Source organism: Anopheles coluzzii, chromosome 2 (assembly GCF_943734685.1).
Source record: "Anopheles coluzzii chromosome 2, AcolN3, whole genome shotgun sequence".
In the NCBI taxonomy this organism is placed as follows: domain Eukaryota; kingdom Metazoa; phylum Arthropoda; class Insecta; order Diptera; family Culicidae; genus Anopheles; species Anopheles coluzzii.
In genome coordinates, this window is record NC_064670.1 from 15,942,723 (window position 1) to 15,957,807 (window position 15,085).

General features: G+C 47.1%; 1 protein-coding gene across 6 annotated transcripts in view; it reads left to right on the forward strand.

Moving 5' to 3' along the window:
* Positions 1-14,159, forward strand: part of LOC120948803 (serine-rich adhesin for platelets-like) — a 188,658-nt gene extending 174,499 nt beyond the window's left edge. For 5 of the 6 annotated variants that reach the window (XM_040365520.2, XM_049611243.1, XM_049611244.1 and 2 more), the window contains 3 exons: positions 4,592-4,719; positions 9,230-9,398; positions 11,993-14,159. In XM_040365520.2, coding sequence (XP_040221454.2) covers positions 4,592-4,719; positions 9,230-9,398; positions 11,993-12,594 — 899 coding nt within the window. In that variant the 3' untranslated portion in view covers positions 12,595-14,159. The remainder of the gene's footprint in view (positions 1-4,591; positions 4,720-9,229; positions 9,399-11,992) is intronic. The other variant, XM_040365521.2, reaches the window with a different exon arrangement.
* Positions 14,160-15,085: the final 926 nt, after the last annotated feature.

Consider the following 15,085-nt stretch of genomic DNA (forward strand, 5'->3'; position numbering starts at 1 on the left):
TACGGTTACCGCTGCTAGTGCAATCCGCACGACGAAACCAGAACGCAGTAATTCGGTGCAACGATTTAATTCTAACCATGTCGAACGAGCTTTTGTCTTTCGCTCGAATCGACCGGGTTGCTCGTACTTTGGCAAACGGTTGTACGAAAGTAAACAATTTCAACCTCTCTTATTCATTACGGAGATGCAATCGCTCGTACGGTAAACGGTTACTGTTTGGCAAACTTAATTGTTCGTGTCTTAAAACATCGAACTTTTCCTATTACTATGACTTTAAATGCTTCCGACCTTTTTTGAAGATAAATAAAGGAAATCAGGGGTGCAAATGCTAACTTTTAAGGCTATTTTTTTAAATAAATACAATCATGAAACAATTCGAAAAAATCCACAAATATTCTAGTGGAACAGTTGAATTATCCTGCAACATATCGCTTTATATCGCCGTTGCTAATCTCGACTGCAATCGGTTTCACCGTCAATTTTTATTTTACAACGTGCTTTACGGTCTTTATAGCAATCTTTTGAATTTGCATCATCTATTGGTTTTATTCGTGAGTAAATTTCGGTACGCTTTTCATCACCACGTATCGGTGGCTGTGATCATTGAATTCTACTCAGACATCGCTGCCGAACTGCGGATCACTATGACGATAAATTTCATTCGGTTTTTGCCCACGCTGACCCATCGCCCAACATCAATGGCTTCGTCGCACTTGATGGATGAAACATTACACTCCACTTACCACCGCTTAAAGGATTATCTACGCCTAAACCTAAGCGCTGCAAACGCGCCAATGCACATGTAATGCAATTGCTGTGAATGGTCGTGTATTTACCGTGGTATATGATGGTGATGGTACTTCGCATCACTTGTGCATGTGCAATTCTATCCCTCGGAAGTGGATTTGCTCGACTTATGCGATTTGCAGTCGATAAAAACCCATTGGGAAGCGGCATATGCCGCCAACACAACTGAAGCCTTTAAAAATCTAAACTATTTTTAACTCAGTAGCAACGCATACCTTCACTCGTCCAGCACGGGCCAGCAAAAAGGCATTTCAAACTGAACCCCTAAAGCCGAACGTTTACAGTCCTATGGTAAAGGTGGTTTTCTCTAGTTCGTTTGTAAATCTCGAAAGGCAACGATTCCATGCAACATTAACGCATAAAACGAGAAACATAATTAATTATACAAAACAGAGAACACACACACACACACGGAGAAACTGTGTACGGCTGTGAGTGAGGCGTTGGTTGTCCGGTCACAAGCAAATACCATACTTAAAACGAAACTAATTGCACTACCAAACCACGAAGTTAATTGTGCCACCTTGACCACGACCGTCCATCTCGGTAATACTCTCTCACTAGCCGGGGCCTTGGTGGTGCTGTGTGTTACACAATTGCCTCACAAACGACCGGACAGCGTCGAGCGGGAGACGTTCCGTAATTCTGCTCACGCGAATACGAGTACGGTGATGGGGGTGGGACGTTTCTGATGACGCAAGGCTGGTTTCTGATGACGGTTAATCACTGCAAAACCTCGAAAGCAATTTTCCGTATCAAATCCCACTCGGCCACTGTCAGCCGCGCCCGGCCGAGCCGAGTGTGGCATGATGAAGCCGACCGTGATGAGACACGGCACACACCAGCCACCGTACCGATTGCCGTTTTTCTTCTCCCAACGGTGTGGCTACATTTGCCCCCCCCCCCCCCCCCCCACCACTGATAAATGCTCTATCTCATTTGCATTCGAAAGGAATAAACCAAACCGCACGACTTAATCGACAAACTCATAAAACTCGGTGTGGAGCAATTAAAACCATCGATAAATATTAGAGCTGGGTACGGTTTCGTTCGCTTCGGCTCGGCTTTGTCCGGAACCGAAACCGTCCGGTGAGCGCCGGCAAGGCTGGGGAAGCTTCCGCTTTGAGAAAGGTCGAAAGTTTCTCCGTTCGGCCGGAAGTTACATTCCGAGTGTAAATCGCTTTTTGTTCCGAACTCGAGGGCGACCATGCCAGCGGGCGGCGTTGCAGTAACCGTACCCTTGCACGCCGGTGTATCCGAAAATAGCACACATCGTTGCCGTTTGCTGATAATAGGGAAAACCGCTCGCTCGATCCTTGGGCGCCGGGGAAAAGTTTCAAGGTTTGCGCCGGCACTGTGCCAGTTACGGTGTAACGCACTAGGTGTACCGCTTGGCGAAAATGGGAAACACTTCCGCCGGGACGAGAATAAACTTACGATAGCCAAACCTTCGCCCCCAGTGTGTTTCGGTAAGCGTGTTTGGCTTATCTCCCGTACCTGGGCGCGCCGGTGCCGGACGGAAATGTTTCGGCAAAAGGGGTGGGGCCGTGAACCGTACAGCGCGGAGATTTAGCAAAAAGTTTACGTGCGCTGTTCCTTTACGAAATTGATCCAATTCGGCAAAAACATTCAACATCAGCAGCAAATAAAGGGCATTAATTCCTCTCATATAATAATCGATTTTGAGCAATTTTCCCTACGCACTTTAAAAGAAGTGGAATCTCCGTTTTGCGATCCATCTGCATCGATAATCTCGGCCAAGATGTGCCTTCCAAGACGTTCGCCAGCGGGAAAAAGGAAGAAAAAAACTAATTGATGAATTATCATAAATACCGTTAATGGCCACATTCCACACATCCATTCCGAACTCGCATGCGAAACATCTTGGGCTTAATGTACGCGGGATTAAAAGGACATCCATTTTCTCCCCCGTGACAGGATGATTCCACGCTAAGCTTCCCTCTGCTTTCTCTACCTTACGGCTTCCCCTGTTTGGTTTCCCCTCCACCGGGCAGAACCGGTAACGCAACGAGCTGGAAAGCAGCGGCAGAATTAACGCCAAATATCTCAACCATCTTCGTATCGATCGAGCAGAGCACTGAGCATACTTGCCCACTTTTGGCATGCTTGGAACGAGCCTGAGCCACCTGGCCACCCCGTACCGCCACGGGCCACACTGGAGGGACGAGTCGTCTATCGGCATCAAACGCCCGTCCCGTTTTCAATCATTTCCCTTCAGCGATGGTTTCAAAAGTGCCCTGGTGGGGCGCCTCCTTCATGCCTCCCACCGCGCAGCGGCAGGGGACAGGAAATAAAATCAATTGAAAATATTTGATTTATTACTCTCCGTGTTAGTAATAAGCCGGCAGTGCCATAATGGAGTGGGAGCGGGTGAGAGCCGGGCCTCTCTCGATCATTCCATTCCTGTAGAAAGGGATGGACTGAAGAAGGAAGCTTTTCGAACGCAAATAAATGCCCATCGAGTCTGCAAACAAAAGGACCGGCAGACGTATCCGGCCCCGAAGGTTATTTCACGGCTTACCCGTTCAAATAAATTCCTAGCATTTTCTCTCTCTTTCTCTCTTAAGATATAAATTCATCCCCTATCACCACCAGCCCCCTCCACGGGGGCGGCAAGGGTTGGCTGTCACGCGTTTGCACGTGGAATGCTTTAGCATCCATCCGTCGCAGAGCGTGTCCTCGTTTGGGAGGTTGAAAAATCTTCCTCCCCATTCAACCGTTGCTTTGGGGTGGAAATGTAATACTGTCCCAGGACTGAAATCCCATGCACGGGTCACTTTCTTCAACGGGAAAACAAAACAAACACACACACAAAACACGATCGGACACTACGGCGTTCACCTTTGTGTGATATTATGTGCCTCCCCTTTTTGGCTGTTCTCACCTCCACCTCCCGGCAGCGGGTTCGGTTTCGTATCACCCACGAGTTGCAGTTGTTTTGGTTTTGTTTTTTTAGCCTGTGAAAAACGGTACCGAAACAGAGGTAAGAAAATATCCATTTTTTGTCGAGATTTTTGTTTTCTTATTTATCTCATCAAAAAAACACAAGGACAAAGGCACGTAGAGAGAGGGACAGGGCATAAATCTTTTCCGAAATGAAATAGCGCACAAAATACAGCGAAACTGAAAATAGAAAGCAGAACCTTCCGCCCACCACGGACACCTGCGAGCCGGGCCGGATTCGTTCCGTTGAATTGGCGTCTCTTTAGAACCGATTGCACGAGCGAACGGGTGAGGGTTATAAAAAAGGGACTTAGTGGTAAAAAGAAACCCCACAACCCCCTTGACACCATGACACTGGCGCGCAGTATTCTGTTACTTTCGTTCGACTTTACCAGCGACTTTCTCGGCTGGGGCTTCTCGGTTTACCTGATTCGTCGAATGCTGGTTATCCTTGAATGACGTCTTGTCGATGTATACACATCAGAATGCTGGAAATAAAAGTTAAAAATTAAAGATTACGGAGCTTTATTCTTATTAAAGTTTGCGACGTGAAAAGTGCACTTTTAAATGCATTTCAAAGCACATTACCGCAAATACTCGTACTTCTCATTAAGGTTTAAATACCATTTGTCTGGCTATGGTTGTTTTGATGCACGCGAATGGTGCATCAATGGTGAATTCACGTCAAATCAAAATAAACCTTTCGATTGTAGGGGTTTTGTTGTTCTATAGCGTTCCGCGAACGCACCTACAATGGGTTTCTTTATCGACTAACTCTTGTCTCTGTTTCTCAAACTTCTCAAACGTCTTTCATTCACAGAACCTTCGACCGAGATCATAGGCGCCCCGGATCTATACATTGAGAGTGGTTCGACGATAAATTTAACCTGCGTTGTCAAGGATTCTCCCGAGCCGCCAGCTTACATTTTCTGGAATCATAACAATGCGGTAAGTACCCAGAAAGGGCCTGAATTGATCGACATTTGTGCAGCGTGAGCTCGCCAGCTAAGCTTGTTTGCATAATTGAAGCAATCTACACCAACAAAGAACTGGCTTTAATGTTGGCTTTGTTTGCCTTAAAGCATTCATAATTTGACCTGTGAACTGTAATGTCAACTAATTACTTAAGAACATATCTCAGCATTTTTGCCTCACCGGCTGCCTGGCTCGAACGAATCAAAAGCGTTACATAAAGCGTTACGGAACAATGCAATAGATATACAATTGCCATTCAATCGGATTCGTTGAAAAATCTGGGTTCCCTGTAAAATGGGCAGTATACTTCTCATTACTTGCATCACTACTAACACTATCAAGCATTACATCAAGTATTGCATGAACAGGTAGTGCCAAGCTCGCACGATCGATGAGTTCATAAAAACCGGCTGATCGCACCCCGGTAAACCGATGAATCAAATGGGACATCAATTGATTTTTCTTGTCCCACATAATGGGAGTAATTGATTGCTCTCCGTCACTTCTTCCGTTGCATCCTTCCGTTAAATCTATTACAGAGCACTAAACCCCACACAAACGTTCGCCAACAGAATGAGTGAGCGAACGGTTTTACATTTCTTTTTTTTTTTTTGGCTAGACTCTGTCCCACGGCTTCAAAAAATCGGGGAAATATCCCCCGTACGTGGCTCATGGGCTGGATAAAATCACCTCCCCATTTCCGTAATAAGCATTATGGCATTACCTGAAGTTGTGTAGGGCACACAAAATTTCCATTTTTGGATTTTTTGCTTCCAGCCCCTCAATGTACCATCTCACCCCAAAAAAAAAGCTCATCCCACACACACATACATAAACTGCGGGAACGGTTCTGTTACGCCACCTTCGTCCCATCGGCTGTGACTGTTTTAGCAGCATCACGTCGGCAGCAGGACTACGATCAGCGTCATCGAAAAAAAAGAAAACAAGTGAGCTTCGCTGGCAAACTGTGCGACGAACGGACGAACGGGTCTGGTTTCACCTTGGTTTGCTAATTTATATTCCACCCGGGAACTTCACTCTCCCGTAAAATCCATTACCATATTCATGGATGCAGCGGTGCGCTAAGCTGCAGTGCGCACGGTGTCACGATGCACTCCCTGCACTGGCTTTCTTCACCCTTCTCCTCCACTCTTTGCTGGCATCCTGCCTGTCGTTCGTTGTGTCCGGTTTCGATTCTTTCGGCCATGTGCGGCTCTGCACGCGCTGGGACATGTTCGGCTGTTGTGAACGAACTGCAACATAAATGGCAGTGCAAATGGGGTTCTACAGCGCACACCATTTGCCTACGTTTCGCGAGCCCCCCCCCCCCCCCCCTAGTTTGACTGCGACCGGGACAGGTAGATTAAGCATGACATTGGCGCATCAGGCCTCGATGGTGGCAGCGCTCGCGCGATATACCATTCCAATCGGGCCGAAAATCGAACCCGAAATGACTGCAACAATAGCCTTCGCGCGGAGAGTGGACATGCACGCGTTCTGGCTGAGCGCACTGCTGCTCTGTTGGGCGCGGGAAAGGATGAGCTAAAACTAAATGAATTAATAGGATATCGGGCACAGCAGGGCGTATTACGGCGGGGCGCAATCGATGCCGTCTGGTTCGCCAGGTGGAAAATTGAAGTGAACGGGTTTTGGACCAACTCGTTGACAGCATGTTGGCACCGGAAATGCACTGACAACTTCACTCGCGCCGTTGCATTCGATAATCGGACACAGACACACACACACACACACACGTACATCGCCTTATGCCTTGGTGGAGGTTTTGTGGTATGTGTCTTTTTTCTCTTTAAACTGGGTACAAATTGACTGGGTAAAGACATGTGAATTTAACTGACGCTATGGGTGTAATGCACTACGACTTCAATTATTTCAATTAAACCTGCTATGATCTGTTGAGGGTATTGCTGTTTTAATACATGTGTGTAAAAAATGCTCAATTGTCTTGCCTTTTCGGACGATCTTTATAGATCAGTAAGCAAAAAAAGATTTGTTTCAGTATGCGTTAATCTCAAGGATAAGGCGCGTTAAAAATCGTCATATTTACAAGAAATCATTTGAAAAATTACGTTGCAATAAATTGGATACACATAAAACTTGTACGAAAGTTTTTTCCAAAGCAACTTCTTTGCCCAAAACTCTCCTTATAAATAGGGTTAACAACTCATACGGTCCCGCAATAGCAGTGGCACGATTTGCGCAACTGTTCACTTCGTTACATAAACTCGTTTTAGCACTCCCACTAAACAAAAGCCGTGAAGGGTGTATGTTTTTTTTCTTGTCTCTCTCTCTCTCTATTTTATTAAATCTGATATTGATGTTGCTGATAAACGCCGGAAACCGGAAGCCGGATGCCGGATGTTAGCCTTTCCGTCGATTCCCCCGCCCTGCCTGTTTGTGCAAAACCTGTTGAGGTGAGCGCACATTGGTCCCAGTAACTCGCAACGCAACACACACATACACACACACACACACACACACACACACACACACACTCCAACGCTCACCTGAGAGCGAGAAATAAAATAAAGCAAATAATTTCTTCCTTCGGGAGGGTAGCCTCCCCAGTACCTGGAATCGGTCCCACCCGACCCTCCACTGGCCGCTGCGCGGGCAAAAACGCTGAAAAGCTGATGCCTGCTGGAACGAAATAATGCTCCCGTGCCCGCAAAACGGTTGCAAACTGGATTTGCACAGAGCGAGGGGTGTAAAAACAGAAGCACCGGCGTCGCGATCAATCGAGCAAAAGAGAGCAACACATACATGTACTCCACACACACACACGCACACACACACACACACACAAACATGTAGGAAAAATGGTAGTGAAAGTGGGTGGAGAGAAAAAGTTTCTGTGCCCCTGTAAAATCCCCGAAGAGCTTTTCGTTTTTCATTTTGTTTGCTTGCCCCGGTTTTGCGCGTGTGTGTGTAAGGTCTCCGCATGCCGCAAACCTATCCGCACGGCTGCCTACCGATAAAGTGTAAGCAGCTGCGCAACTCGCAAATATTTACTCATCAATAATTCATGAAACAAAATTACGCCGTCGTCGATCGTTGACCAAGGGCGGGACGAGCACGCGCTGAGTTTGCTCGGTTGCTCAGTTGCTTTATTTATTTGCCCGTATGCGTGTGTGTGTGTGTGTGTGTGCCCCCATGGGTTACTACGCCCTTGGCGCTTCACACGAGCGGCTTTTATGGGACGAATTAAAAAAAAAGCGGGTTAAATCAAACATAAATCAAAAAAAGGAACAAAAAACATTAACTATGTACTACCGATCAATGCGAACGTGCACGATAGCTGGCAGCCTTACCGCATTTGCAGGCCGTTGGCGTTTGATTATCCATCCTACGACGGGAATCGCAAAAATGAAGCAATTCGCCCACGATTCCACTCTCCTTTCCGGTGCTCTCGTTGGGGCGCACCACTGAGATGAACGCGCTTGGGTGCGAACATTACCTGCTCACCGATAATGATGATTATGATAACCACCGAGCGGGCATACGCATTGACAGCATCAGGTGGATAGAGCAGCAACAGTACCACAGGAAACCATATTCGTTGACGACATGCCATGGTAGCAAACGAACGCTCGTCCATCACCCCATCCATGGGAGTGGTGGGAATGGCAGCACAGAAAAACTGTGACCATGATCAACAGCACGCTGTTTGGCGTCGCCGACGCCGCCGCCACCGTCATCATCATTAGCGGTTAGCGTGGCGTGTGCACCTGACAGCTCAATCAACAAGTTGGCCCCGAAAACCTACGACCACAGTTTTTGCATGACGGGATCCACCCCGAAACTACCGCACGCCATTTTGTTCGGGCTCTGGGAACAGCTGGAGACAAAATCTCGGAATAGCCGAGTCGAGAATAGCGGCTGCCTGAGTAGGGGACAAATAAAAAAATGGCGATTATGAACGCGAAGCAAACCAAACATGCCACCCTGTGTAAAGCTGTTGTAAATTTAAAGAGCAGCAGCATCATGTTTGCTGCTTTATTTTATGCATTAAAACAAGGGAATAAAGTTATCAACAATAGGGGAACACTTGTAGCAAGTTTAGTACACGCGTTATTGGTAATTTCCAACACATGCTAGATCGATTGCTATTAATTGCTATTTCAGGGTTTCCCAGGATTTATTGCGTTCCCATGATTTTTTGATCGTATCCCATAGATTTTTGGTTCGTTCCCATAATTTATTGGTATTTTCCAATTGGATATCAATACAATTGGATCAAAAATCCTGGGAAACGCGCGCGGGAAACGCGCGCGGGAAACGCGCGCGCAAAAAAGCGTGGGAAACCCTGTAAAGAATGAAGAAAGCCTTTCGGTCAGTCTATCAGAGCAAGCGTTGCAGCCAACCAACGCACCAAACTCCCTGCAATGTGTTTCCCATTGCCTACTCGCAAACGTCTTCTTGCGCCACCTGATTTACCACGTTCTTTTCCTCTTCCCTTTTGCAGATTATCAGCTACGATTCGCCGCGCGGTGGCGTCTCGGTCATAACCGAAAAAGGTGACACGACAACCTCGTTCCTGCTCATCCAGAACGCACGGCCATCGGATTCCGGACAGTACACGTGCAATCCGTCCAACGCCAAAAGCAAAAGTGTCACCGTGCACGTCCTAAACGGTATGTCTGCCAATTTATGCCTCCCGTGACCATAAATCCCCGACCACTCCCCTGACCGACCGTTTTACTTGGGCTCCTCAGGAGCTCACACACACGCACACACACATACACTGGCCACAAAGACTCAGGCTCATTTTATTTCATTCGTCTTTCCGTTCGACCCGTTTCCGTTTTGAGCGCGTTTCGTATTTCGTCTTCGAGACATTCCAAAGCCCGTCCGTCCGTCCGTTCAACCGGCGTCCGGTCGAAAGGGGGAGGGGCCGATGGGGCGGTCTCAAAGGTCTCGTTTATATTGCTGTATATTTTGAATCTTGATTGATCGTTTCAATAATGGACTTTTATTAGATTGCGAACGGGCGAGGGAAGCACCGGGCAGAAGCGCTACGAAAGCGCTAGTGTTACAAATGCTGGCTGATGAATGTTTCCCCAGACGGGGAGAATCATGTGCACCTTTTCCGCCTGCCCAGCTCGCTTTCCTTCCCCTTTTACTGTTCGCCTGCAGAGCGTTTGCGAATGACTTCTTCCCCAACCGAGTCACACAGAGACACGTTTCCGACTCCGCGTACGGCGTGGTATCGTGGCGGAGTTGCATACCATCCTCGGGACGTTTTGTTTGGAAAACTCTTCACTGTCGAGGGGTTTGGTGAAGGCGCTCGGCTCGCAAGGCAAACCGTTGCCCCGGGAAGAAAGCAATGAGCCCGCAACGGTACTAGGTATGAGAAGGGTTTGTCTTCGATCGACCCATTGGGCTTTCCCCTGTCCGGAGAATGTCAATAAATCTCCATCCTTTGCCGCTGTTCCGCACCGGCAACACGTCCGTTTCTTCGGCAGCATTGTAAAGCGGACGGACGATACGAAGGAGCACTGGACGCGCACTGCTGGTGCTGGCTTATGCTTTGGCAACCTTGTTCTAGCAACACCACTAGAAGGAACCGGGCAGACGGCTAGCAAATCGACCAGAATGTTTCCACTCAACAAAACACACCAGTGCAGTGTGTGAGGCAATGGTGGCATTTAACTCCGATTTCATCGCTGCCATTAAAACGGAAGCAACACACTTTTCTCGCAACAATATTGCTGTCAATCTCGGCACGATCTTTGCTCAGCAAAACTGTGCAAGACCCGACAGAGCCCGGCTGGGCGAGCTTTATCGCAAAAGGACAAAACCCTCCGGACAAGACATTCCTTCCGGCACGACACGGGACTGACTAGAGGATCAAACGCAAACGCTTCCCTTACCACTAACACTCACTAACTAACCTAGGGTCAATGTGAAATTTGTTAATATCCCATTTCATCCCATTTTCATTCGCAAACACACACACACTTTACCACACAGAACGCACGGAAGTCCCAAAGTTGCTCATGCAACAGACAGATTTGCTTGATTTATGTTAACTGGCCGCAGGAGCAACACGGTACGGTTCGGCCCGCTCGCTGCTCTACTCCCGACCGGGCTGCCACGGTCTGTTTTCACCACCGATGGATGATTTGCAAAAAGTTTACCGATCAAATGAACGAACCGTGGCAGAAATGGAAATGATTATGGAAAGTTAATTTCTGATTCGTTTCCAACTTTGCCAATAATCTGCTTTGTTTAATGGTCTGCAGGGATGGAATATTCCGTACAGCAGGCGCGCTAGACACATTGCCCTAGACCTCCAGGACTGGAACGATTCTGCGCGTCCTAACGATCGTGGATGAGGGAGTTGGCGGGGACTTCTCTCTTTTGTGTACAAATTGGTTTTCACTCCGTCGCTGATAGGGTGCGCACTGTTAAATGGGATAGAGGTGGGGCTAAAAGAATTCAATTTCCTAAACAAATAAAATGGCCAACCACTGCTGGACGTACATAGTTAATAGTTTCTTAATTGCGCTCGTTTTGCCTGTATTGATCGTGGCAGTGCAGTTCTCTTTTTAATTCAATTGAAATAATGATTTTGGTGGCCCTTGTTTTGCTTTGCTCATGATTGCAAATTTCGAGCTAATGATCTTGTGTTTTTTTTAAATAAACGATGTAACAGGACTTTATTCAATGTTGACGCACTATTTGTTGAAGTATTGTTTTCTTAGTTTAACGCTGAGGACTTTTTTCAATGAATGTATTACTGTCCTATTTCTCCAAGAATGCATCTTCATGAACTAGAAACTACTTCTGTGCATTTATTTCAATTAGAAACAAGACGCTTCACATTCATAAATAATGGAATGGTTATTTTCAGTTTAACAGATACTTTTGCAATATTATTCAAATTAAAACTATTCTTCAATCATTCCTCGATTTTGGGTATTTTTTTCTGCAAAAATGAATAGAAGTGATAACAGAGCTTAGTTTTGTATGCCAAGTCCATTCTGTTTTTTATTCATTGTTTAAATCCTTTACAAACATGTCAACCGACATTCTCCTGTGACCGCCGGTATGCATTACAACCACTGAAACTAGACGGACAACGTTCACCCATCACCTCCATCTTCATCATGACGCCACAACCGCACCGCATCCCACCTTTACCCGATTTCCCGATGCCTAAACTTGCTATAAAACTAAATGCTGTCCAACTGGTTAAGAACAGTTTGAGGGAAAAATTTGACAGGTGTTTCCCATTCCGTTTCCAGGGGAGTACCCAGCAGCAATGCAGCGCGCGGGACAACCGCATCATCGCGCGCCGCTCAACCATCCGCTCTTGGTGCTGGTCTCGGCGCTTGTCTCGTCCTTGCTCTGCTCCATCGGTATGCTGCGGCTGCCGAGCCGATCCGGTGGTGGCCGACGGACCAGCGCCCACTCGCCGCCGCCGCCACCGTCAAGCACGTCTTTCGTCCCGTCGTAGTCTGGTTGCGGCGAACCGTACGTACGCGCATCGCAGGCCCATCCGGCACGGCTCGCCTAAGGCTTTCCGCGTCCGCCCATCGCTATCTCCCCATCGTACCGCACCGAATGTGCCCTCCCTCGACGCGGCTGTCGTCACGGTCAGCCGGCCGGGCGTCCCCCGACGGTGGCCGTCCCGCACGCCCCAGTCACAGCGATCCTGCCCGGCTGGAACCATCGCTATCGCGGGCATCGCGCTGGCACCATCACAATCACCGATGGCGAACCGACGACCGATCGGGCGCGTGTATCAGCTTCAGCCAACAGTGGACTGCTCATCGGCAGCGATTAAGCTGGAGGTCGGAGGCACAGCTCTGCCTTGTTCGATGAGACAGAGCTCCTTTTTGTACCCCTGCACACTATCCCAGTCTCTATCTCACTCTCACTCACTCACTCAGCCACAGGCGGAAGAAATCGTGCTACCTTTGTCGTTGAAGGTACGGTGTCCTTCCGACCAGAATACTCTCTTACTTTCCGTGCGTCCTTGAGAAGGATTCTTTCCACTACGATCATGTAGATTCGTGGCGCGAACTAGGGCACTCAATGGTTTACTAGGCATTCAATCCGAGATCGTACATGCACACCCTTGAAGTGAACTGGGCGGCAAACGCAACTAGATGAAAACAGAGGAAACACATAAACCGACACTACTCGCCCGCGTGTGAGTAGTGTTTTCTGGCTGGTTAAGCTGTACATTTACCCCTAGCGAAAGAAGCGGGAAACGCGAAAGCTGAAATACAAAAAAAAACATACTTGCACGTTCAACCATCTACGGTAGATACGAATGAAAATATTTGCATCATGTAATCATACTGCTAGTTGTGAGATGAGGAAGAACAAAAAATACGGTTAAAAACACACACAAAAACACTCAAAGAAAAACACACATCCACACAGCGAAAAGACAGAATGCTGACGGTAACTGCGTGACCTAACGATCGCTCGACATGCTTATGAACGTTCGCAAGTGATGGGCGAGTGGTGGCAAATGCAAGAGAACGTACGAGAGCGAGAATGAGAGAGAGAGAGAGAGAGAGAGAGAAGATAGAGAAAAAAAGTTTATAAGAAACGAGGGCAACATACATTAACAAGTGTAAGTTAAGCAAAAGTCTGTTAAACTGATTTATCTTTAGGTATCTCTTGCATAGTATAAAGTAAGCCCCGAACACTCGACCCCTCGTCTGTCGGGGAGGTAGTGTCCGGTGTACGGGGGACGGGGGGGGGGGGGGCGGGAGCATTAGGATAATTGCAAACTGTCAGCTGTCGCAGATACTGCGAAGCTGCTGTTATGAAGTACATTTTAATTACTAAGGACGAGATGGCCAAGCAAAACTGAGCCGAGGAATGGCTCTAACAAGAGGGGGAGGGCGGCATCAAAGGGAAACACGGGGGGTAGTAAGAAAATTGGGATAGAAAAATGTGCAGTGAGAGACAGATCGAGTTTAGATAACATAAAGTAACTTAAAGACAACAGAAAACAGAGAAGAAAAAAAACAAACTCCCGTTTGCTAGTTACAAACACAGCTAGAACTACACGATGTAAGCAGCTCTGCAATTGCAACAGAAAAGTCCTCCAAATTCACTCGCCCCGCCCCGAAATTCAGACAAACCGGAACACACACACACACACATACACAAACATTAAAAAAACTCAATATATAAACTCTATAGAAGGAAAACTCGGAAGTGTGGCGATGAGATCGAATCGATGCGCAAGTGTTGTGTAGCTAAATCATGTGGTCAAACCATAGTAAAAAAATGTGTAAAATGGTTGCCAGAAACCAGCGGCCATTAGAAGACATTTCATTGCTTTTGTTATGTGTTGAACACACAGCACACAAATCATACGGACACTGATCTCTCGCTCGCAACTCTCACTGGGACAAATGGGAAAAGAGAAGAATTGTAGCAGAGATAGTAAACAACAAAAAAAGAAAGAAAAAAAACAGTTAAGTTAATTTTAAAACACACTCGTTAAAGTATGATAAAATATAAAAGAGAAAGGGTAAAGGGCGAATGGGACGATGATGGGGGAGCGGCAAAAAGGGAAACAGATCCGATGAAAAACACGAAATATAATTGAAATAATTGAGTGATATTTTTCATATTTCGAGCTCGATGGAAACCCCCTCAATGTATTTCCGATGCACGCGGAAAAGGGTTTGGGGATGGTGGGTGAGAAGAAGCCGCCCCACGCCCCAAGCTTCCCCCCCCCCCCTTTTCCCACTGGTAACAGATGTGGCAGTAAATGTGGATTTAATCAATCTATCTCAATCTCACACACCTTTCCCGATGCAGACACAAGCCCCAAAAAGCCGTAAGATCAGTACATACCAACAATATTGCAAATCACACACACACACACTGAAACACATCGATTCACAGAACCATAACTGTAAGTGGATGCTGCGAAAATAGAGAATGAAAAAAATAAGCACAAAAAAAAACATTGGGTAGATGGGGGAGAAATGTCCGTTTTTCCTTCACAACACGGGTTTGATCATGGACTTGGACACAGTCGGTCAGTGAAATGGCGAAAAAAAGTTCATCAGTCCGGTTCGATGCATTCATTATCGGCAGTCCTTGTGGGATGCACGTGCACAGGCTGGAATGTAAAATGGATGAGACGGAATGTGTGGGTGTGTGTGTAAAATCAGAAGCTAAAAGTTCGGGAAATGCATGCTTTCATTGTGCTGCCGGCTGATGAGCTGGCTGATGGAATTATGCCACAATCGGCCGGACACTGAACACAACGTCCTGACAACGTCATGTTGCATGATGAAATGTTGCTAGGCGGGAATGGAAAGATTGCGGGGGGGGA